Genomic DNA, 22,708 nt, shown 5'->3' on the forward strand with positions numbered 1-22,708 from the left:
ATGTGCTGAGGCTGGAGTAGCCACCATTTTGCATGTCTAGTGTGTTCCTCCCTCCATTGCTAATAGAGACGATTCCAGTCATTTTCTGGCATCATTACGGCTAGTAAGTACATCCTAGCAACAATATGTCGGCATAAATTTGGGAAAATGGCTTTGCCTGTGAGTAGTTGTCCGCGGTTTGACTGTATTTACGTTGACAACTGTCACTGTGGCGCTGCATAGGAAGTCGCAGCCCTTAGTGCACCGGGGCTGTGCTAAGTTAGCTAGCATGTTTAGCATAGTTATAGTCTTGCTGCACTAGGGATGTGTAGCTCAGCAGTATGCTGTGTCCACTAAATCAAAGTCATCAAGGCAACGCGCAGTGACAATGTATTATTTCCTGTCTTTCTAACTAGCGGGCACAAGTTGCATTTAATTCAGAGAGTATTCGGTTAAGGTAATGAAGAAGCAAGCTAATGGTCAGGTGGCTACGTTAGCTTGATAATCCAAATGCCTCAAGAAGGCCTAAACTGCATTATGTCCTGATCAATCGGCGATCAGAGCCAGGTGTAATGGCCTGCCTCTGATTGTATATAGCTGATGATGTAAACTTTAATGTAATACAGCGCCAGCTAAGATGAAGCTACTCCTGTAGTGTCATCATGATATCTTGCCCTTTTAAGATGCTACTAAATTAGCTAGTTGTTAGCTGGCTCTTCAGAGGTGTGATTTGCGTTTTCTAAGTCATATTAAACATGTGACACTTCACGGCGTGGTTATTAATACAGTTAGACTTTCCTAATATGTAACCAACTGTAAGCGTTTAATCCATAAGTTAGCGTTTAATTGAAATACCAAGGAAGCTAACGATAGCTAGCTTGGTGTTCTGAGGACGTGGACTTGGGTTTTTGTCCAGTTTCGTGAGATGGTTAATTAGTGTTGACAAGCTGTTAAATGAGAAGGAAATACCTAGACACGCGCTTTTTTGTTTTTATAACTGCGTTATCAACGTCCGAGTTTAATTCATTTTCCAGGATCACTTTACATGTAAGTGTTAAGGAAGTCAGGTGCAAGTAGGAAGTGAGCAAATGAGGTGACGTACAGTATGGGTGATTTCTCTACGGGTTTTGACAGGAGCTGTAAATTACGCCTCCACAAGCTTAGGTCGAAGTAAGCTCTTCAGGTCCACTGTTTGTGGCACCGACACACAAAACCAGTCTTGATAAACTACAAGCCAAGTGTATTGCAACGCCTTTGACGCGCAGTTTACTTTATCTGTATGCTTGACGTGGGCTTTCGAGGGATTCCGGACCAACTGTACTGATACGTTTGAAGGCCTAATGAAAATCAACCTGTTAAATGTATAATTTTACTTTCCTCACAGTCAAGTCACACGCAGTACTGTAGATTCCAGCCATATTCAGTTCCTACTGGCTTCACTTTATAAAACTAAATATGCAGTATGTTGTCCTGCATTACCTTTTCTGTTCACATGTATTGTCTGTTATATGGGGTAGATTATTATTATTGTTATTAGCTGTAGTTAGGTGAGAGTTAATGATAAAAAGTCATATTTAGTTGTAGCAAAGGAATAGCCAGGATGCATTATTATAGAACGGCGCATAATGTTGTGCTTGAAACATGCAGTTATGACCTTAATTAAAAACATTTAACCTTTACCTCTAATGGCAGTGATGCCATGCATAAAATGCACTCGAGCAGGTGCATTATAAGCAGGGTTAGCGTGCATTAATCACACAGCACTGAAACAACTTAACATGATCACTGTGTCTGCATATCAGTGCCCCACACAATGTGAAATCAGATAGCTCCAGGCTTTGCCTCAGGGCTATTTAAGATCTTTTGGTTTGGTTTCCAGTTTAGGATTCATTTTGACTCCACATCAATGTCATTTGGCCAACCTAAGTACTGAGTGAGTTAGCACTGTCTCTGTATCTTGTTTGGACAGAAACTGATTAGTCTTTATGGTTTTACCCTAAGTAAATAGCCGCACAAACTTAGTGATAAATAAGGTACTGTAAATGCCATTTGTTATTTTGTCTTTTTTCCTCCTCATTTTAGCATTGGGGTTGTTGCACATTTTGCCTCTGATTAGTTTTGAGCAGGAAAAGCTTACCAAAGACCCGTTCTAAGCAGGGCTAGTTTCCAGCAGGCTTTGTCAATTTGCAGGCTGACAAAGCTAAATTAAGAAGTGCTTAGCTTAACTGACTCCAACTGATGGTGAAGGCACACACAGACCTTTGTAGATCTCCTGTGTACCTTCAGAGTCTCTGAACTTAAAGTTGATCTCATTATTGGCTCTTTGATGGCTCTTTTGATCCTCAGTCAAAAAAAAGCAATTTCTCTATTTTCAGTGTTGTCTTCAGCAGGTTAAGATTTTTTAAGTGGTAGAAGAAAGGCGTGGTAGCTGCAACAGTAAAATGACTATTTGCAGTTGCACATAGATGTAGAAATCGGCAGGCTTTTTGATCTGTCTGATCTCTGCATGTTTGCTAAGAGAGGAAAACAAAATCTGGAAAACCATAAAGGTCTGGAGTGAGTACATGTAAAACACCCGACAGAATATTTTGACTATTACGAGTGCTTCTTCCCCATACACAAGTACGGTACTCAACATTTGAATGTGCACATAGGAACCAAGGTGTAAATGTAATCCATGTCAAAGCTGATACTCACGTTTGAACTTCAGTGTTTAGTTATTTGTAGCTCTGTAAAGCCGAGCATCTATAGTTGGTTATAAAAGAAGCAGTAGAATAGTCTGTGTTGGTATTATTTAATTTAGAACGTCTTGATGTCTAGCTGAATGGTGAGAGGAAGAAAAAAAACAAAAACCCTATGCAGTCTGCCAAAGTTTGCCAGTCACAGCTCTGTATATGGTTCTTTTTGGAGCTGTCTGACCTTTTTGTCTACTTTAAATGTGCAGTTCTTTAAAAAAGGGAAAAAAGACAGCATAAATGGATGTTACATCATGCTTTCTATTTCTACCCATACAGTGCTTGTGGCATTTAGGAATATAATCTAAAACCACAAAAAAAAAAAAAAAAAGTGGTTCTTTGTGTCTCGACAGGGTGACTGCTCCCTGTGGTAAATGGGAAGTGTTACGTGCTTTTTAACCTGTTGCTGGTTGTCAGGCTCTTTGAAAACAGATTTGGGTTAGCTCTTCTATGAATGTTTCAGTGTATGCAAAACATGTCAGCAGATGCATGCGATAACTCATAGTGTTAGGCTTTTATATGGTCTGAGGAGTGTAAAAATGTCCAAAGCAATCTGGATGCAGTATAACAGCTGTTCTTCTTGTATATAAATATTATCAGGGTTTATCCTAGCTCGAAATGGGCCTTTGAGGGGTTGTTGCCTTACAAAATAGAAGTTGCTCCATTTTCTTGTTATTTCTGGTTATTTGGTAAAGGAAAAAACAAAGTGTTGTTTAGTGAATTAAGCCTCCCGAAACTCATTTAAGGCCAAAAACCTTTGATAAGAACAGAAACAATTTTACAAAATTTGGTCTTTGTAGTGAGGAACAATAAAGTGAACTAAAAGCTGTCGCTCGACAAGTGTTGAACAAGCTTGCTTCCCCACCGCAGTTTCACATTCATCTGTGGATGAGAAGGCAAACTACACTGTTCATCTGAAGGCAATGTCAGTAATTTGCAATTAAAATTGATATTTTGTTTGTAGAAGAATGTGCTGCTGTTTTGCAACTGCAAGAATGTGAAACTGTAATTTAATCAGCTCTCAGCAGTGGCTGGATTTACGTTCTTTAATGTGTACACATTTGATTATGAGCACAGCAAGAGTCGGGGAGCCATGATTAATGGAGCCCAACACTGGGTCCATTCAGTGCAGGTAATTTAAACGGTGTTAAGATGAACAGTAAGTCTCTGGCTTTATTAAAGTGTGGCCTTGCCTGACCACCCTTCCTATTCTTCTTTGATCAAAGTGAATTCTTAGATTGTCCACAAGCCACCACCTTACTCAGCAAAGGATGTTCTCATTCCTCGTGTGTGTGTGTGTGTGTGTGTGTGTGTGTGTGTGTGTGTGTGTGTGTGTGTGTCCTTATTTCCTTCAGACTGGCATAATTTCAGAGGATTTCCTTTGATCCCACAAGTGTTAGCGTTAATAACGAAATGTTAAGGAGTTTTTTCCGCCCCTCTTTATTCATTCAGATGAAAAAAATCTAGCTTCTGCTGAATACTGGCCAATGTAATCAGGTATATTGTAGACAGATGTAAAGTTTGTATTTGGTTACATAAAAGCCTGTTCTAAACAGTCAGAGATTGTACATTTCTTGTTACACTGACAACATATGATTTCCATAAGACATGACAGAGCTGTTGTGGATAAATCAGAGGCTTGATTTCATTATGTGTTCGTGTAATGATTTAATAGAGCCACACGGTTGATCTGTTTTTCTTGTTTCATACAGTGTCACTTATGGTTCATTAAGATGTTTGAGGAGGACAAAAGTCAAAAACTCAAAAGCAAATATTTATCGTGACAGCAGTAATTGCCTCTGAGGGATAAATTCTCTCTTGACTACAAAATGAATAAAAAAATATGTTAAATTACTGTGTGTCACTGTTTTATAAAACTTCTTTTTTTCCTGCTAGTATGAGATTGTTTATGAAACAAAAATATAATCATTTTTGTTTTGTGAATGTTATTAAAATCCTTGTGCTTATCAAGATCGGCTATTTCCAAAGTCAAGAGTGCTGTGGCCCACTTAAAAACCAGCCGATCTCAAATCTTCAAAAACAAGCGAAAGGGTGTTGGCTGTAAATTGGTAATGCTAACCAGTCATATGCAGGCCAATGTGTGACAAACCTACCACTTGGACACAAACTTAAGTGCAACTTAAATTAATTCACTTACTTATACTGCAGTCCACCTGCAGTGCCTTCACAGCCTAGCAGCGGTCCCTGGTCCACACTTTGGGAATCGCTGATCTAGACAATAAAACCAAGGAAAGCCTGTGACTTCTAACCATCTTTTTACTGTATGCTACTCGGTTAAGGTCGTAGACATTATTTTATAAAGCACTAATCGATGCAGTCGCACATTTAGAGGACTGACAGGCTCATTAAACTTGCTGTTCTCACCTTCTGCAACAGCGGTGCACACCAAAAGTGACGTCATCTGCTGGCGCGAACCGTCCTTTTGTGTTTTGGCCGGTCATGCACCTCTGTTTCTGTAGCTTCAGGGTTGAAAACACGAATTTACGATCATGTGGGTTTTTTGTTTGTTTGTTTGTTTGTTTTTTTTAGTATAATATTGTATCTGTACAGAAGTTTGTTTACAGATTATACTGAGGGAAATGTTGTATCAGTTTGAATGAGGCTTTCAAAGAGACCGTGAGGAAAATGAGTTTGTCTTGAAAAAAACTTTGGAGCAAAAGAAGGAAAAACTCAGATTTCTTTTTTCCAGATTTTGACAACTTCTCCTGAACCAGTGCTGATGTGAAGGTTATGTCTGAAAAACAGGAGTGGTGCCTCAGTGCATGCCTCTGGCAACACGTATTGTATGTGGAATATTGCATTACTCATGCCCTCAGTGCTGGTATAAATTGTATGGAACTGTGGCGAAGTCACTGTTTGTGTGCAACACAACCAATACGTGAGATTGTTCCTGAAAAATGTTGTGGATCTGCTAGGCCATCAGCTCTTTGCTCTGGTTCATATGTCAGAGTGCATTATGTTCCCACTTCAGCACTGCATAGCTGGAGTTGGATAGAGTTATGGCTTTGCTCATCAAGTAATTACCATAATTTCTGTTGCAGTAGCAGCTTAATTATGTCCTGCATCCTACTACATAAAAGCTTTCCATTAGATGGGAGACAAAATGTACCTATTGCTCAGTAAAACACCACAATTAATAACTTTCCAGTTTATTTGACAGTTAAAATTAAGGTGGATGTTAGAAATGTGTGGTCATTAGTTAAATTACCTGAATAAACCTAGTTAAAAACTTGGTTTTTAACTTAAATATTCTCTAAAATGTTATTGTGTTAAATTCAATTTGGCTGAGCATATTTTGCAAGCCTCCCGTCTGCTCCAACAACCTGACATTTGCTGGGCTGCATATTAAATAAATTTAACTGACTTTGCTCTCAGTCTCTGTGCTGTAGTAATCATTAAACCCCGGTCATTTAAGATAATTTACTCACTGGTACAGACCGGAATAGCTCTCTCCTAACATGTTAAAAAAATCTCAGACCCTGCCAACGAAACGGTGTTCTGTGCTTGTATAAAATGAAAGTAGACTTGATAAAGTATGGATAATATCCGGGTGAGTTTCCTCTAGAGGATGGCAAAAGCTTCCCCGAGGTTTGTTGCATTGGCTCACAGCTTTCTTGTAATATTCATATTAGTGCTAGATTTGCCTCATCGAAGAGTTCATTTAACATGCAGTTTGCAATTCATGTTTTCATCTTTGTAGCTCTTGGATCTGTTTTGGTAAAGTGTAGTTTCGGGTAATTGGTAGATGCAAACACATAAAAGTTGATTTTCAAGCAAGCATGTGCCTTCATAAATATTTAAACATCTTTCTGTAGCTTGTGTTTGCTTAGAAGCTTCTGTGTGCAAGGATTGAATTTCACCATTTCTTCTTTGCCTTTGCACTTTTATTTTTTTTAAAAGATCTAAACAAAAGAGACAGTTTCCACCTAAAGTCAAATCTTACACAACATGGATTTTTTTTAATTAGTCTGTTTTACTGGAAAACTGACAAATACTTTTTATTCCTAAAAACATAAAATCCTTTTGTTATTCTTGCTACCCAAGTAAAATTTATGATTGTAGTTTCAGCGAACATTTTAGGAAGTGAAGTCTAGACTGTTGATTGGTACCTGTAAAACCTACATTTCTGCCTACATGCACAGCAGCTAAAACCCTTTCTTGGTTTCTAGTATACGTTGTCATATTTTAGGTAAAAAAAGTGACATACCATGCTGCAGACTGGAGAGTTCTATATTTGTCTTAAATTTCAGAATTGTAGCTTTTCTCCATTAGTGAAGTCTGTCCTGATGCCAACTGGTTTCCTTTCTTTGTGTTTTCCAGAGAATGCCAGCTCCGATCAGACTGCGGGAGCTGATCCGGACTATCCGGACAGCACGGACCCAGGCAGAGGAGCGTGAGATGATCCAGAAAGAGTGTGCTGCTATCCGCTCGTCCTTTAGAGAGGAAGACAATACGTACCGTTGCAGAAATGTCGCAAAGTTGCTTTATATGCACATGTTGGGCTACCCAGCGCACTTTGGACAGGTATGTTTGGTTATGTTGGGGGGGGGGGGGCAGTATGTATACAAAGGAGTTTTAAGTTTGCACCTCTGAATAGTTTGATGATGCGGTTTTTTTCCTTTTAGTTGGAGTGTCTGAAGCTGATTGCATCCCAGAAGTTCACTGACAAACGAATAGGTTATTTGGGAGCTATGCTGCTTTTGGACGAGAGGCAGGATGTCCATCTCCTAATGACAAATTGCATTAAGAAGTAAGTGGAGGCTACACTGGGTTAAGACATGCACACTTAAATTTAAAAAAAAAAAAAATTTTTAGTCCAGTACTTAAAATATGAGTTTATGGTCCCCTGAACACAGTTGAAAACCTTCTTCATCGACTTCTTCATAGTCTTCATAAGATTGTGAAGTATTCATATGCTCCTCTCTGGTATAGCATATAAAGTGACTCTTTGTTTCCGTGACTTATTTGACTCTCTTCTCCCACACCAGTGATTTGAATCACAGCACACAGTATGTCCAGGGCCTGGCGTTGTGTACTTTAGGCTGCATGGGTTCTTCAGAAATGTGTCGTGACCTGGCAGGAGAGGTCGAGAAGCTGCTTAAAACGTCCAACTCCTACTTAAGGAAAAAGGTGAGCTTTACTCTTGTCATGTTTTAATTATCTACTACTACTACTTTAATAATGTGTTGGGGGTGAAAGGTAGGTATGTGTGCTGAGCACTTAACACCACACCCAACACTTAAAAAAAAAAGGAGAGATTGTGTGAACGGCTTCAGCATATCTTATTTAAATATTTGTATATTTGTCTACAGGCGGCATTGTGCGCCGTACATGTCATCAGGAAGGTCCCAGAACTCATGGAAATGTTCCTTCCAGCAACAAAAAACCTGCTGAGCGAGAAGAACCACGGTAAGTGTAAATGGTTTGTCAGGATGCAGTTGCTGGCTCATGGGGAAATGCGGTTGTCCTGCACAAAAACGGAGTGTGTCCTCTTTCCTGCCACTCATATTGGTCTGTTCATAACAGCTGGGCAGCTGATGCCCTTTCTCTGTCGTCCTTTGCAGAGGGTGGTGGAATTAATGAGTCTGTCAGATACTCCAGGGGCTTGTGTGTTATAGCATACAGAGGATATATCAAAGGAAAAGTTGTTTTGGCTTTTTTTGTTGTTGTTGTTGTTTTTCTAACCCTTGTGTTGTCCTCGGGTCAAAAATGACCCGTAGGTGTATGGCAAACAAGTGTATGGGAATCCCGAGGACAGATAAAATAAGTTGTTATTAACATTTTGTGGCAGTGCAGTAATGTTTGCTTCTCATTATGCAGTTGTATTTTTATTTTATAAGTTACTGCTCTGTATTGCAAGATAGATTTCTACATACACAAAGCAATGTCAGGTATTGGTACTGTGGACTTTCCTATGCAACCACAATCATGCATATCGTTAACAGACCATGTGTCTGAATGTTGCCAGCACCCAGTCAAATCGATAATGTGACCAAGTTTCTAACTTTCAACATTTATTTTTATAATGTGACATATTTACAACTGTGTGGCTTGAAAACACAGCTGCCACTGCTTTCCACTGATGTCCTTAAGATTAGTTTTCAGCCTTGTAGCAATAATATAAGGTCACAAGGGAATGATTAGCCTGTTGGATATATTCAAGTCAGAGGCATGGTGCTGTCACCTGTTACAGTTACCATATATGGCATATTTTTCTGACTTGAGTCTCTGTGTGACTGCTCACTGTCCATCAAAGTGTTTAAATACTGATTTGTTTTGTTTTTTGTAGTAACAAATGGGTGATTCATAGAGCAAAACAACTCACGCTAGCATTTTCCTTGAAAGTGGTGTCATCCTGTCATCGTTTGGTCCCCCAGGTGTTCTCCATACATCAGTTGTCCTCCTCACTGAGATGTGTGAAAGAAGTCCTGACATGCTGGCCCACTTCAGAAAGGTACAGATTATTTTTTAAAGGACCTTAAAGAAGTTACTTATGCACTTGTCTTAAGGCCTACGTCACATTTCATTCTTCCTTTGCCTACACTTTTTCTTTTGTTGTAGCTAAGCTAGATAAGCATTTTAACTGTTTGAGAGGTTTCCTCGACATTCAGAGTATGTCTTAGTCTTTTTATCTCCTACCACTGTCTTTTCCTCTTGTATTTCAACTGCTACCAACTGTACCTTTCCCTCTCTAGGTGTAACAAAACTATGCCAGAGACCTCACTCCTCATGCTCATGATCTGAACATTATTTTTAAGCTCTCTGAAAGTGAATGATTTCCAGTTTTCCCCTCCCTAACATCTACCTCATATTTTTTCTGTCATTTGTCTTTGTTACAATTCCTGCATTGTGTTAGAATGAGAAGGTAAGAGTACATTCTGATCTCATAGCTGGTGCATGCTGTAAATAGTAATCACTCCTCACAGTCACCTCAAATGTAATCAGATTTGTGTTCAGTAATGTCATGTTGTGTTTTAATTTAGAAATCTTTTAATTTCTTTAACTTGTACGGTGATCATTACTGTCGGTGTTTTTGAATCTTATAAAGAGTTCTTGGTCCATTTGTCAGATACATTTCTCACTATTGTTTTGAATGTTTTTGAATTTTTTTTCCAAATAAGCCACTCATTTGATCAGTGTCTATTTAGAGGCAGTCAGGTTGGTGTGTTTCCACGTAATTGCCACGGGTGTTGTCACCAGTGAACAATGTTTTCACTAAATATCACTGTGAAAAGGCTTGGAAGCTTATTTTGTGACATCAGTAACTTTCTTAGCTATTTTTGACTTTTGAGAAAGAGTTTGGCAAAAGTTGCACTGGGATGTCATGTTAAGGACAAACTCAGTCTTCTATTTAAAATTTCCTTTTAATATCCTACTCTGATTTGGATTTGCTTTTTTCTTGTCGTACCTTCTGCAAAAAAAGATCTTGTCAAGTGAAATGGCCTGGAAAGCTTGATGTAGCAAAGCAGCATGAAAATAAAATTGGAAAGCAAAAAGTTCTTCTGTCATCTCAGAACTGTTAACTGTTATTTACATGCTGCAAGCTTCTCACCTTAATTTTTAAGAATATACAACAACTGGGCTTGCATGCACTGTACTGCTAAACAAATTTTTGTCTATATAACTTCTGTTCCTTAAAGGATACGAATGAGGTAAAACACACAAAGTATGGGATATCACACCGCCACATGTCCTGGCTGAAGATACCTTTATTCACGGCAGATCAGTGATACCAAACTGTCATCACAGTCAGCCCTCAGTTCTTATGCTCTTCACCTTACTAAGAACACCAAGTCAGGAGAGCCAGCTACTGCTAGTTAACTTTGCTGTCTGCCGACTTGAAGTTGGCTTAACCGCCTCTGTTGGTTTTGGCTATCACTGTACAGTTGGTGTTGTAAGCTGCCCGTGTAGTGCTAATTTCGAGTTTCCCTGTGAAGCAGTTTTTTGCCTCTTGCACAAATTTTAGTTCTTCCTGCACATCAATTTAAGTTCTGGCTTCCCTCCAGTGAAACACAAAAGTAAATGTATCCCATCCCTATTACACTAATAGGCATGGTTGAAAATGGTACCCAGTTTTCTGATTTAGTGCTGTGTAAGATGCCAAACTATTTCCCAAACTGTCATGCTTTGATGGCCAGTTGTTTTTTGTTTGTTTTTAAAGCCCTGAAAAACTGAAACTATGTAGGATAGATGATATTAATGTGATGGGAAGTTTCCTGCTTTAATGCACTTTATGTTAGAATTAATTTAAACTAGTGCTACTACTCTTTGCTTAGCCATGCTCAAAATCATAGCAGTGTGTATGCAGAGTTTCTTTTTCTCTCGAAGCCAGATGTTCTAACCCAATACATTTGTACAGTCAAGTTTTTGATTTCACAATCTCAATTAGTCACACACGTTTTAACCATATTGCTCTGCATCAATAAACAAGAATCCCAACCCCTTTTGCATTGCATAAGAACTTGCTGCTTTAACTGAGAAATCGTTAACTTCAAACATTAATAGTAGTGTTACACACATTAATGATTGAAAGAATCATATTTCAGAGAGTTTAACAAAATATTGTGACACCTCTTCTCGTTTTTGTTTTTTGTAGCTTGTTCCACAGTTGGTGAGAATCCTGAAGAACCTAATAATGTCTGGATACTCTCCTGAGCATGATGTGTCAGGCATAAGTGACCCTTTCCTGCAGGTAAATCTCACTTTTTTCATTATACAATTACCCGGTACAACAGTTAACCATCATTAGAATTTAGACTCACTGCACTCTTTATTAGGTACACCTGGCTAGTATCAGGTTGGAGCTCTTTTGACTTCAGAACTGTCTTAATTCTTCATTGGACATATTCAACAACGTGAGTGTGGTCATAAAGGGATGGGCGTGGCCAGCAAAAATGAGGGAATCCTGTTAGGATTCCCTCCCCTGGTGTTTTTTTTTTGTGTTTGTTTTTGTTTTTTTGTTTGTCTTTGTCTTGCTTCTGTAGCCCATCTGCTTCAAGGTTTGACATATTCAGAGGTCATTGGTGTACTTGGTATCTGAAACAAGTGGTTATTTGAATTACTGTTGCCTGACATGTCTGGCCATTCTCCTCTGAACTCTGGTATCAGCAAGACGTTTTTACCTAGAGAATTGTAGCTCACTGGATTTTCAGTTTTAAAAAAATCTTTCTCTGTAAATCCTTGGGAAGTTTGTGTGGGGAAATCTGAGTAGAGCAGTTGCTAAAATACTCTGCCTGGCTGGCACCAGCAAGCAGGTTTATAGTTATTTCTTCCTCATTCTCACACTTGGTATGAATTTCAGCAGGTTGTCTTGACCACAGATGCATTGAGTTGCTGCCAATGATTGGCTGTTGAGAGCAAATGGCAGCAAGCAAGGAGCGGCTTGTGAGTAACAATAAAGTAAATCACATTTGACAGGACTGCTGCTTCTTCTTTTTCTTAGGTGCGGATATTGAGACTACTGCGAATTTTAGGCAAGGGTGATGACGACTCCAGTGAAGCAATGAATGACATTCTTGCGCAGGTTGGAATTGGAAAAAATATTGCTTAGATTTAAGTCCTCACATATTAAGTGTTGTTCTGACAAATCCACGGTCTGTATACTTGCAGGTTGCTACAAACACAGAGACGAGTAAAAATGTAGGCAATGCAATCCTGTACGAGACTGTACTGACTATAATGGACATCAAGTCTGAAAGTGGACTGAGGGTGAGTTCATTTTAGGAAAAGGTTATGAGAATCTTTTTGAAAATTTTAACTCATCTGAATGCTTGTTTCTTTCTTACAGGTCTTGGCCATTAACATATTAGGTCGCTTCCTTCTTAACAATGACAAAAATATAAGGTAAATAAATTGCCTGGAGTATTTCACCTTGAAGCCATCGATTTTATCTAAAGTTTGATTAAAACCTGTCGACATTTCTTTAATCAACTTCAGATATGTGGCATTGACATCTCTACTAAAGACCGTACAAACGGACCACAATGCAGTGCAGAGACATCGGAGCACCATTGTGGATTGTTTAAAAGACCTGGACGTGTCCATCAAGAGGTGATTCACGGTGCTACACATAACTTAACATGTCATGCTGTTTTGGGGGTTTTTTGCCTTTTTTTTTTCTGACCCTCGTCTGTTTTTCATTACTGTGTAGACGTGCAATGGAACTGAGCTTTGCGCTTGTGAACGGCAACAACATTAGAGGCATGATGAAAGAGCTGCTCTACTTCCTGGACTCCTGTGACCCTGAATTCAAAGCAGACTGTGCATCAGGAGTGTTTCTAGCTGCTGAGAAGTATGACACTGATACAGACTTCACCACACTTTACAAGTTTAGCCACTGCTACTTTGTTGAAGTGTAAAACACATGCTGGCTGACCTTGTCATGTTCAAGGTTGTTAAAGTTTTCTGGGTTTCACTTTCTCTTTTTTTGTGTGTGTTTTCTGTACTTTAAGCATGAAAGGTTCTGGTTTGGTACTACTTGGTACAAGTTAAATGTATCTATATGAATTAGAAAATCTAGTATATATCTTTCTTTTTATGGCCAGCACAGAAATGCTGTATGATGATACAATGAGTGATCCATCGTCTGACAGACTTTGTTGACACCTTTATTCTCTGACAGCATTTATCTCCTAGCAGTCGACGCTCTTCTGAATTTAATACATTTACATTTTTAGTCCATTGCTGGGCCTAATGGGTGTATTGTTTATCTTACAGATATGCTCCTTCAAAAAGATGGCACATAGACACCATTATGAGAGTCCTGACAACCGTAAGTAAAATACACAAAACTCTAATCCCTAAAAAGTCCTTTGATTGTTGTTTAGTTCACTAGTAGTTTGTTCGCGTTTCTCATTGATGTTTCTGCTCATCCTTCCAGGCAGGGAGCTACGTGCGAGACGACTCCGTTCCTAACCTCATCCAGCTCATCACAAACAGCGTGGAGATGCACGCCTACACAGTACAGAGACTTTACAAAGCTCTGCTGGATGACATCTCACAGGTTCGTCTCCGTGTTTGTAGCAACCTGCAAGTTCTCGCAGCATTTCTTGTTTGGGTCATGCTTAGATTTGTGATGTCTCCATATTTTTTATTTATTAATTTTTTGTAGCATACATTAATAGAATGTATTACATAACAAAACTTTGGTATTTCAAACTAGTGTGAGAGGGTGATTTCTATTTCTGTGTTGTGTAGCAACCTCTAGTGCAGGTAGCATCCTGGTGCATAGGAGAGTATGGGGACCTGCTTGTGTCTGGGCAGTGTGAAGAGGAGGAGCCAATCCAGGTACACAAACATCTCAAGAGCATATACAAAAACAAGATTTAAGATGATATAACCTGCTCATGAGATTTTCTGTTTTCCTCTTTTCTTTTTGAACAAAGGTGACTGAGGATGAGGTTCTGGACGTGCTGGAAGGCCTCCTGGTGTCCAACCTGTCCACACCTGTGACCCGGGGTTACGCCCTTACAGCTATCATGAAGCTGTCTACTCGCTTCACTAGTGTAAAGTGAGTAATGGCTTTTTAAACTTACAGTGGCTAAGTCTTTCTTTTGACTTACTGTCACATGATCTTAAGATGGTTACATGTGTTATTCAGTGCAGCATTTCCTTTGAGACAGTTTGAAGGGGTTTTCAGTGGGCCCTAAATATATGAGTGTTTATTATTGGTAATAAGAAATAACAAGACATAGCGTCATAATACATAAAGCACTTGTGTCTCACTTTTTAAGCTCGAGTGTGTTTGAAAAACAATCCATGTTTTGAAAATAATAATAAAATGAAGTAAGAAATAAAGTTTGTGTAATAACCAGCTCTACCTTCACTTTTTGTTTCAGTCGAATCAAGAAGGTGGTCTCGATATATGGCAGTAGCATCGATGTGGAGCTTCAGCAGAGAGCTGTGGAGTACAATGCGCTTTTCAAGAAATACGACCATATGAGGTGAAACTACTTTACTAGGAAATTACTCATATCTGTGACGGGCACATTGTAGCACTGAGTAGATTTAAGGGCGGGGAAAGAAAAGGGAAAAAAAAAAAGCTCAAGTGGTTGAGTTTGGTCTGTCTTTTGTCCTTGTTTGTTCCCTGACAATAGGCCAGCTCTCTTAGAGCGAATGCCCATTATGGAGAAAACTGCTTCTAATGGCCCCACAGAGATTGTACAGACTAATGGGGAGGCTGAGCCGTCTGTTGTGGAAGCAAAACATCCACCACCCGTCACCCAGCCAACCAACCAGGTAAGAACTGTTTTCAGCCTTTATATTATCACGAAAAACACACGTCTGTAGTCAAATGAACAATTAACAGGATAGATCTATTTGTCTTAAGTTTCTTTAAGAAACCATATTTTTATTGAATTTAGAACCAGCTTCATTTAAGTCTGTTGATGAGTATTTTATTTTTGTAGTATCATTAAAAATGGTATACATGTACTTATCATGTTAATGTCTTGTCCCCATTCCACAGGCTAATGATTTATTAGACTTGCTGGGTGGTAACGATGTGGTGCCGGTAATTCAGACCACGGTGCCCACTAAGCCAGCTTCAGCAGGAGGAGAGCTGCTTGATCTACTGGGTGACCTCTCACTTAGTGGTAGAGTACTCTGTTTACACATTTATTACACCTTTTATTTATTTATTTTTTTAAGAGCCTGCTATAAAACTTGAGTTTGACTTTTTGTTTAATGAACTAGAAATTGCACTTGCAGTGATTACAGCAGTACTTGAAAAGTAAAGCAGATACCCAAAATGTTGGACCATGTATATCAGCATTCTCACTTGCCACTTTTATTCCAGCTATGTTTCTAAAGTTATGATTTTTCTGTGATTGTGTGACTGGATAATAATAATAATCATGTTAATTCTGAACACAACACATGCTCAGTAATGCTGCAATGCCCCCTTAAACCCCTTGAAAATGACACATCAGTAATCTCTGCATATCATCATTCTGTGTCCATGTCCTCTTAAACCCTCGTATGTTGCTTCCTCCTTCCCAGGCGGTCCAGCCCCTGCTCCTGCAACCTCAGTGCCCTCTTCCCAACCCGCTTTCCTCTTGGATGGCCTCACCTCACCGCCCCTCTTTAATGACATTGCAGCTGCAGGTGAGAGTATGTTTCTCACCTTGACCATCCACTGCCACATATACACAATTTTATGACACAATCCTTACATAATACAGCACTTGGTCATTTTTTTTTTTCTGGACTTACCCAACCTGTGAAGCGTTAGTACTGTAACATCTACATTTTTTAATCATCTGCTCCTCTCTGTATAGGTATCCCTCCTATGACGGCGTACAACAAGAATGGCCTGAAAATAGACTTTACATTTGAGAGAGCTAACCCCAACCCCAACATCGCGGTTATCACTATCCACGCATCCAACTCGACAGAAGCAGACATGACCGATTTTGTTTTTCAGGCTGCAGTACCAAAGGTGAGCAGCCCAACACGGGTATTATGTGACGAAAGTGTAGTTAATTCCTAATCACGACAGTGTTCGTTTTCATTTAGCTCCATTATGTAAATGGGTTTCCACTGACATTAGGCTTATTCAGTAACTCACAGTGCCAATAATGTGCTTGTTCTGTAGGCTGAACCTGCATGAATGTTGTAAATATTGGATCTGTAAGCTGGAAACACTGAGCAGTCAGTGCTAGTGGGAATTAATTATTAATAGACTTGCAGTGTCTTTGGTATGCTGTTTTTCTCTGTTATCCGCAGTACTCTCAACTAGTTGTGTTTAATTATTATTTAATGCAGGAATGCTTATTTTTTTCAGATCACATGACACATTGCTGTTAGTACTTTAATTAATATTTATGTTGTGGTAACTGTTGCTGTTACTGGATCTTTAGTAACTGCCCTGTGGTCTCTTGTTTACCTGATTTATCTTCAAACTTCTCAACTCTTCAAATAGTATTTTTCCATAGTAATGGGCTTTTAAAACAATACTGTTAGTTTCATGGGGAAATGTACAGTTTTTATATTCTAATGTTGACGTTCCTATGAGTGTAATTTAAGTGAAGTCTCACTATGCGCTCTTGTTTTTGTAGTCTTAAAGTAATATCCGGTTATGTTGATTTAAATAAAACCAGGGTTTCTGCCCGCATACTGCAAAGGGGGGGCCTAGTGGGTGTAAGTTGACCACCCACCTTGCATATGTGCCATGGAATATTTTACAGTCATTTTATCTAATGAATAAATTTGATAAAGTGGTGATGAGTGGCTTCGAGTGACCATCGATCAGTTGCTGTCTAGTGTCCGTATTTTAAGCTGCTCTTATGACCCCAATTCTTCTGTGGTATCATTAAATTTTCATCTAACTCGCCGTCCCCTCTCTGTTTGTCAGACATTCCAGCTGCAGCTCCTTTCCCCTAGCAGTAATGTCGTCCCAACACTTAACCAGGGAACTGTCACACAGGTCATCAGAGTACTCAACCCACAGAAGGTGAGTTTCTTTTTCTCAGATTGTAATGAATACATATTTGTTTTTGTTTTTTCTTTTTGTCCTCATGAGGAGTTTCCTTTTTTATAAATCCATCCACCCCTCCCAAATTTCAGCAACAACTACGAATGAGGATCAAGCTGACGTACACCCACAAAGGCTCGGCTGTGCAAGACCTGGCTGAGGTTAATAACTTCCCCCCTCAGTCCTGGCAGTGATGAGCTGCTCCTGTTGCTCTCAAAAGCCCCAAGCAAGGGAACTATGAAAACGATTTTCCTTTCACCTCCCACCTTTCTTCCAACGGCCCCCCGTGACATCAGTGCAGACAGCTGCCCTCAAGTTGCATGGGGAGCAGCAAAGCATTGAATACAGGAGAAAAATGCAGATGTTACGAAGACCCTATTGACTATTGACATCACACGAATAATTGGGTAAACATATCAATCAATGAACTTTTCTTATTTGTTTTTCTTAATTGGTTTCCTGATCTCTTTGATTAGTATGTTTCTCTCACACACACCCTTTGCCTGGCACCGACATCACCCACAAAAGCACACACGCACACCATTCACTGTGGTACACTTTACTTCTCTAGTCACTGTAGAAGAAAAGTGTTGCCCACTAATAAGCACTGCAGTAACCATAGTTTTATTTGGACTTGCAGGTGGAAACCCTGCTCCCTTGATACTTATGATTGGCTTTGCATTTGGGTGTTTTACCTATGAACCTTCAATCCTACAAAGGCAGCAGGAAAAAAAAAAGCTTTGAAAGGTCTATTCAGTGCAGTCACACACTTGTTGGGTAACCTCGTTTTTGATCCGCCACATCATGAGTGATATAACTTGTCAGAGTTGTATTCATTTTGAATTACATTAATTTGCTTAAAGCATGTTTGAGCATCGTTAGGATCACAATCACACCTGGACTTCGTCTTTTCCGACTCTGACTGTAGGCCTCTTTATCCTATGTTTCTATAGGGAATCGTCTGCGTTAGTTTGTCACATTAAGAACAAACAGATCCAAGATGCTCACTTTGATCACCTGTGGCTAATTTCATAGAACCTACTCAGCTCTTATCTCATCTGTAGTAAAGCAGCAGCTTTTAGATCAACGTAAAACATTCAACTGTTCATTGCTTTGCTTCGTCTGAGGGTGTTCATTCGTTAGAGTGGATATAATCCAGGCCTAAAAATTGATCTGATAATAAGTTTGTGTTTTTAAACTCTTCCTGCATCTGTGTCCCGAGTCTAGATGAGTTACATTTCAGATTTATTTACCCTGGTTGAACGTGGTCACCATGCACATACATGTAAATTAAGCTTGTTATGAATGTAGTTACATGCACTGAATGCTTTTATTTCCCCTTAATTCTTTTTTTTCATGTCTTCTTTGATGGGGATGCTCATCTTACTGGCACTATTTGTGTGAAAGTCTGTTTATCTCTGCAGTAATTTGACTTAATTTATGCCTGATATCAAAGTGATGTGCCTTTCTGACTTAGCTAGATAAAAGCCCCTGAATTTATTGAGTTCTGTATGAGCTTTGTTTGTAAGTCTGCTTGTGTGATGGTCCTGTTTTCAATCTGAGGGGGTAAATGGTCCCGGTGGATTAGAATGGGTATGTCACTTGATTTGATTTAGCCTTTTCACTGCTTAGTCTAATGACGAGTTAAAAATCAGTCACCCCCAAATCAGTCTCATGAGCTCACGAGGATGTCAGCAGTAATGTTTTTCTAGTTTTGACACATATGTATTTTAATCTTCTTGGTTGTTTCTTTACAGTGTGGCAGATTCCCCCCCCCCCCCCCCCCCCCCCATTAAAATACCTGATGGATGATGATGACTAAACAAACAAAAACAAAGATAATGGCAGCTAATAGATGTAAACTTTTCTTAAGCTGGCATCGAGGTTTCAGGTGTTTTTTGCAAACTATTAATGTACAAATATCACTACAACGCCCCCTTTTAAGTCAACAAAAATTAAAATGTGACTTTGAATCACATACTGGGACAGGTTCTTCTTTGGTGACTGTTTGTTTGATGATTGGAGTATGATTTCTTTGCTCTCGTCCTCTCCAAATCAGAATTCTGACCATGCTGTTGGGGACGGTAACCTTAATACCTCACAATGCTCTTTCTTTCTGTTAACCTTCAGTGGCAGTAGATTGACATCTTGCTTAGTCACGAGTTAGAATCCAGGGGGAGCATCTGCATGAGAGAAACTAACAGTAGTTTGTGCATCTCATTACTTAACCTTAGCAGCCCTGTGACGATGCTGTGCTGATATCTTCATCAGGCTGTGTAATTATTTTCACTATGCTTCACTGTCTTCTAACTTCTGTGACCAAATCAGAGAGACTATTAGCTTTGGAAATATTTTTGAGCTATGATATGTGTATATGGAGAAAATAATTTCAGTTTAACTTTTTTTCTTCTTTTCTGTTGTTGACAAATGCTATATTGGCTTTTTTTCTGTACATATTGAGGGCTTTTACAATTTTTGTCTCTTGTACTATCTTTCATCCTTTTTTTTAGATGCCATTTTCTAAAAGAAAATTCCAATTATTCACAATGTATATTGTCTAAATAGATCTAGTCAACATTAGTCTATTAAGACTTCCCTGTATCATCACTCATTCATTGTAAAAGGTATTTGATCTGCTGCCTGTACATTGTATATAGTTGTAAAACGAACGCTGATCAGATTAAATAAAACCCACATGAAGACTTAAAAAGATTAGCTAGAAAGTATAATTGTATGCATATATGTACAAAAAGAATCTTAAGAAGGATGCAATTGACATGCTGATGATTTACTATTTGTCATGCTTCATTCATGATGTCGTCTTTTCTTTTACGATGATACTTTGAGTCATTGGGCCACATGATGGGGTTCCTTTTTTTTTTTTTTGGATGTTGGGGGAAAAAAGGGTTAAATCTGTCCTAACAGATGTTGTATGGGTGATGTACTACTGAGAAAACTAAGCACAGTGCTGCACAGAGGCAGCAGCAGAAATGGCACCCTGCTCCATCTGCTTCTCTGCCCCTCAAACACCTCATGTACCCGTGGCTTCCTGTGGAAGAGCAGCGGCTTATTTACCAAGAAGCTGCTCTTCCTTCTGGCCTTATGTGCACTCTTTGACAATTCACCTCTATTAAACGCTTTTCAATCTGCAAATTGTTTTGTGAAATGAAGCCCCCCCCCTCTTTCTTCATTATTCTGGTGTGTGATCTCTCTTAGCTGCCTGGTTGTCTTTTTGTTTTTGCATCTTCCCAAACAGTCAAGGCCCTTATCAGTGCCACACAAAGGGGTTTTTCAGCTCACCACGATGGATATTTTGTGCGCTCGCTGTATTCAGAACAACACAGTGCTTTCTTTTGGGTCCTTTTTTTAGTCCATTATAGCATGGCACAACTTTCAGTAAACGCTTTGTGATCTCCAATATACCAGTTAAAGAGAAAACGATCTGGGTCCTTGCTATTCTAAACCAGACTTTAAGTGGCTGTAAATCAAGGCAGGACATGATGAACAGCAGTGGGTGGATTCTTTTTGTCTGAGTCTTTATAATTTTGTTTTTAATCCATTTCTGCTGTTGAAGAACTAAAACAAAACTGGGGCAGAGGGGAAAAAGCCTGTGTAGCTGGCTAATAACCACAAGGGGGAGCTGTGCAAAATGGAAGGCTGAAGGGATGGGAAAGGAAGTTTGATACTCCTACTGTTCCTGAATGTTTTTGTGTTGTTTGTATTGTCTTACTCAACCAGTATGTACCCTTGTCCGTCACATTAGATGGTTTATTTTGATGATTCAGTCATTCATGCTGTTTAAAACCTACAAATGGAAATGAACCCAACATAAGTGCTTTGGACACTGTAACTGTAAAAGGAAGAGAAGAAATGGAATCAAGTACTCATCAGAGGTGTGTGTGTGTGTGTGTGTGTGTGTGTGTGTGTGTGTGTGTGTGTGTGTGTGTGTGTGTGTGTGTGTGTGTGTGTGTGAGAGAGAGAGAAAGAAAGAGTCATGCCCGAGAGGATGTGATGGTGTGCGACATGTCTTCTGTCTACATAGGACATGATTTGTGGCTGCAATTGCTTTCAGCTTCTGAGCTGCATGTGAAAACCAGTGTAAATAACACCATTTCTACTCTCGATCTAAGACTCTTTTTGAAGTGCTAGAAAAGTTCCAATTATACAAATCTGTCACACCACCTTCATGGGTCAGTACTAACATGTACAATAAGGAGTTGTTGAAATAGTGCTCACATTGCTCTCGATGTTTTTAAAGCATCTGTTATTTGGTTTATTGATTATTGCTTTTTTTGTTCGTTTTGTTTTTTGGATTTTTTTTTTTTTTGTTGTTGTTGGGGTGAATTCAGTGTGCAAAGGGCTTGGGAAAGCGTCTGAATTGCCACCACGTTCATGAACTTCCCCTGTTGAATTAAAAAAAAAAAAAAAAAAAAAAATGCATCTGCTGTATTTTGAAAACCAAATCTGTACACGCACACACCCGAACTCCTGACCTGCCCTGACTGAAAACAAAACTGTATCTGATTAGTGGGGGGAGGGTGAAGGCATGAGGTTCACTTTTGACTCGTATGAACTGTTATCACAGTTCTGTGGCTTCAAGGTGAGTGTGAATGTCAGACTGAAAATATAAAAGGATGACTAAAGATGAAGAGTTGTAAACTATTAAATGGGATATTTTCAATTTATGCTGTGTATTGTCTTTGGGTTGGAGAAAATGATCAAGCGAATAAAAAGTCAAAAATCTACACGAGCTACGGTAGTTTTCTTTTGTGCTTTGGGGTCTTGTGTGTAAGAGTCTACTGAAAAGAAATGCTGGGCTTAAATTATTCATTTAATATTTATACCAAGGATGGATCATTTCTAATTGTTTTATGTCCTGTTTATCAAATGTTGAAAACTGGGATAATGAGATATAAATAGAAATGAGTTTATTGCTATTATAATCACCTAGATTTTAAAAATGTTTTGTGCTGTTAATATCGACTCAAAGTATGAGTGGATCTGTGAGTGCTATGTATCTGTTTTTAATCGGCATTTAATAACCATGACTGGACCTGGGATAAAATTAAACTGACCTTTATGATATAGAGGGGAGATTTAAGAAAGCGCCAAAAGGTATGTTTCTAATGTTTCAGGATCCTGGCATTTGTGCCTTATTGTGAGGGAGTTCTACAAAATGAAAAGTAAATTGTAAGGCATTCAGAATTGAAGTTCTAGATTAGTCAGCATATAACACTTGGATTTGTGGCCCCTTGAGTAAATTGCTTACTCAAACCCTCTGGCCAAAATGAAGCGTCTACTGCACAGTTTCTAAATGATTGCAATCAAGTGAAATGATCATAAAGGTGTCAAAGAGCAATCTAAAAAGGTATGGGAGTCATTTATCTATCATCATTTCTTAGGTTCATATAGTAAGACAAGAAGATCAGGTTATTTGCTTTAGAAATGACTTTAACTGTAAAAAAAATAATAAAAATGTGTCTGAAGAGAAGCCTTGTTT

General features: G+C 39.0%; 1 protein-coding gene across 1 annotated transcript; it reads left to right on the forward strand.

Annotated features, from left to right (window-relative positions):
• Positions 1-10: 10 nt before the first annotated feature.
• Positions 11-19,976, forward strand: ap1g1 (adaptor related protein complex 1 subunit gamma 1). Its single transcript, XM_085375938.1, has 23 exons — positions 11-103; positions 7,056-7,259; positions 7,361-7,485; positions 7,724-7,865; positions 8,048-8,144; positions 9,113-9,189; positions 11,332-11,427; positions 12,178-12,258; positions 12,345-12,443; positions 12,523-12,578; positions 12,672-12,785; positions 12,886-13,026; positions 13,452-13,506; positions 13,615-13,737; positions 13,932-14,021; positions 14,120-14,244; positions 14,573-14,677; positions 14,831-14,972; positions 15,202-15,328; positions 15,735-15,839; positions 16,013-16,173; positions 17,089-17,187; positions 17,301-19,976. The coding sequence occupies exons 2-23, from the start codon at positions 7,059-7,061 to the stop codon at positions 17,400-17,402; spliced, it is 2,463 nt and encodes an 820-aa protein (XP_085232064.1). The 5' UTR covers positions 11-103; positions 7,056-7,058; the 3' UTR covers positions 17,403-19,976.
• The last annotated feature ends 2,732 nt before the right edge of the window (positions 19,977-22,708 follow it).

The sequence above is a fragment of the Diplotaxodon limnothrissa genome, linkage group LG1 (assembly GCF_057381915.1).
Source record: "Diplotaxodon limnothrissa isolate DT_005_m linkage group LG1, D_limnothrissa_male_GT1.1, whole genome shotgun sequence".
Lineage (NCBI taxonomy): Eukaryota > Metazoa > Chordata > Actinopteri > Cichliformes > Cichlidae > Diplotaxodon > Diplotaxodon limnothrissa.

Bases quoted from the DNA above. Each gene is read 5' to 3' on its own strand.
- ap1g1 (XM_085375938.1), top strand. From the start codon at position 7,059: ATGCCAGCTCCGATCAGACTGCGGGAGCTGATCCGGACTATCCGGACA. The intron at 7,486-7,723 runs GTAAGTGGAGGC...CTCCCACACCAG, and splicing joins ATGACAAATTGCATTAAGAA to TGATTTGAATCACAGCACAC. The intron at 14,973-15,201 runs GTAAGAACTGTT...CCCATTCCACAG, and splicing joins TCACCCAGCCAACCAACCAG to GCTAATGATTTATTAGACTT.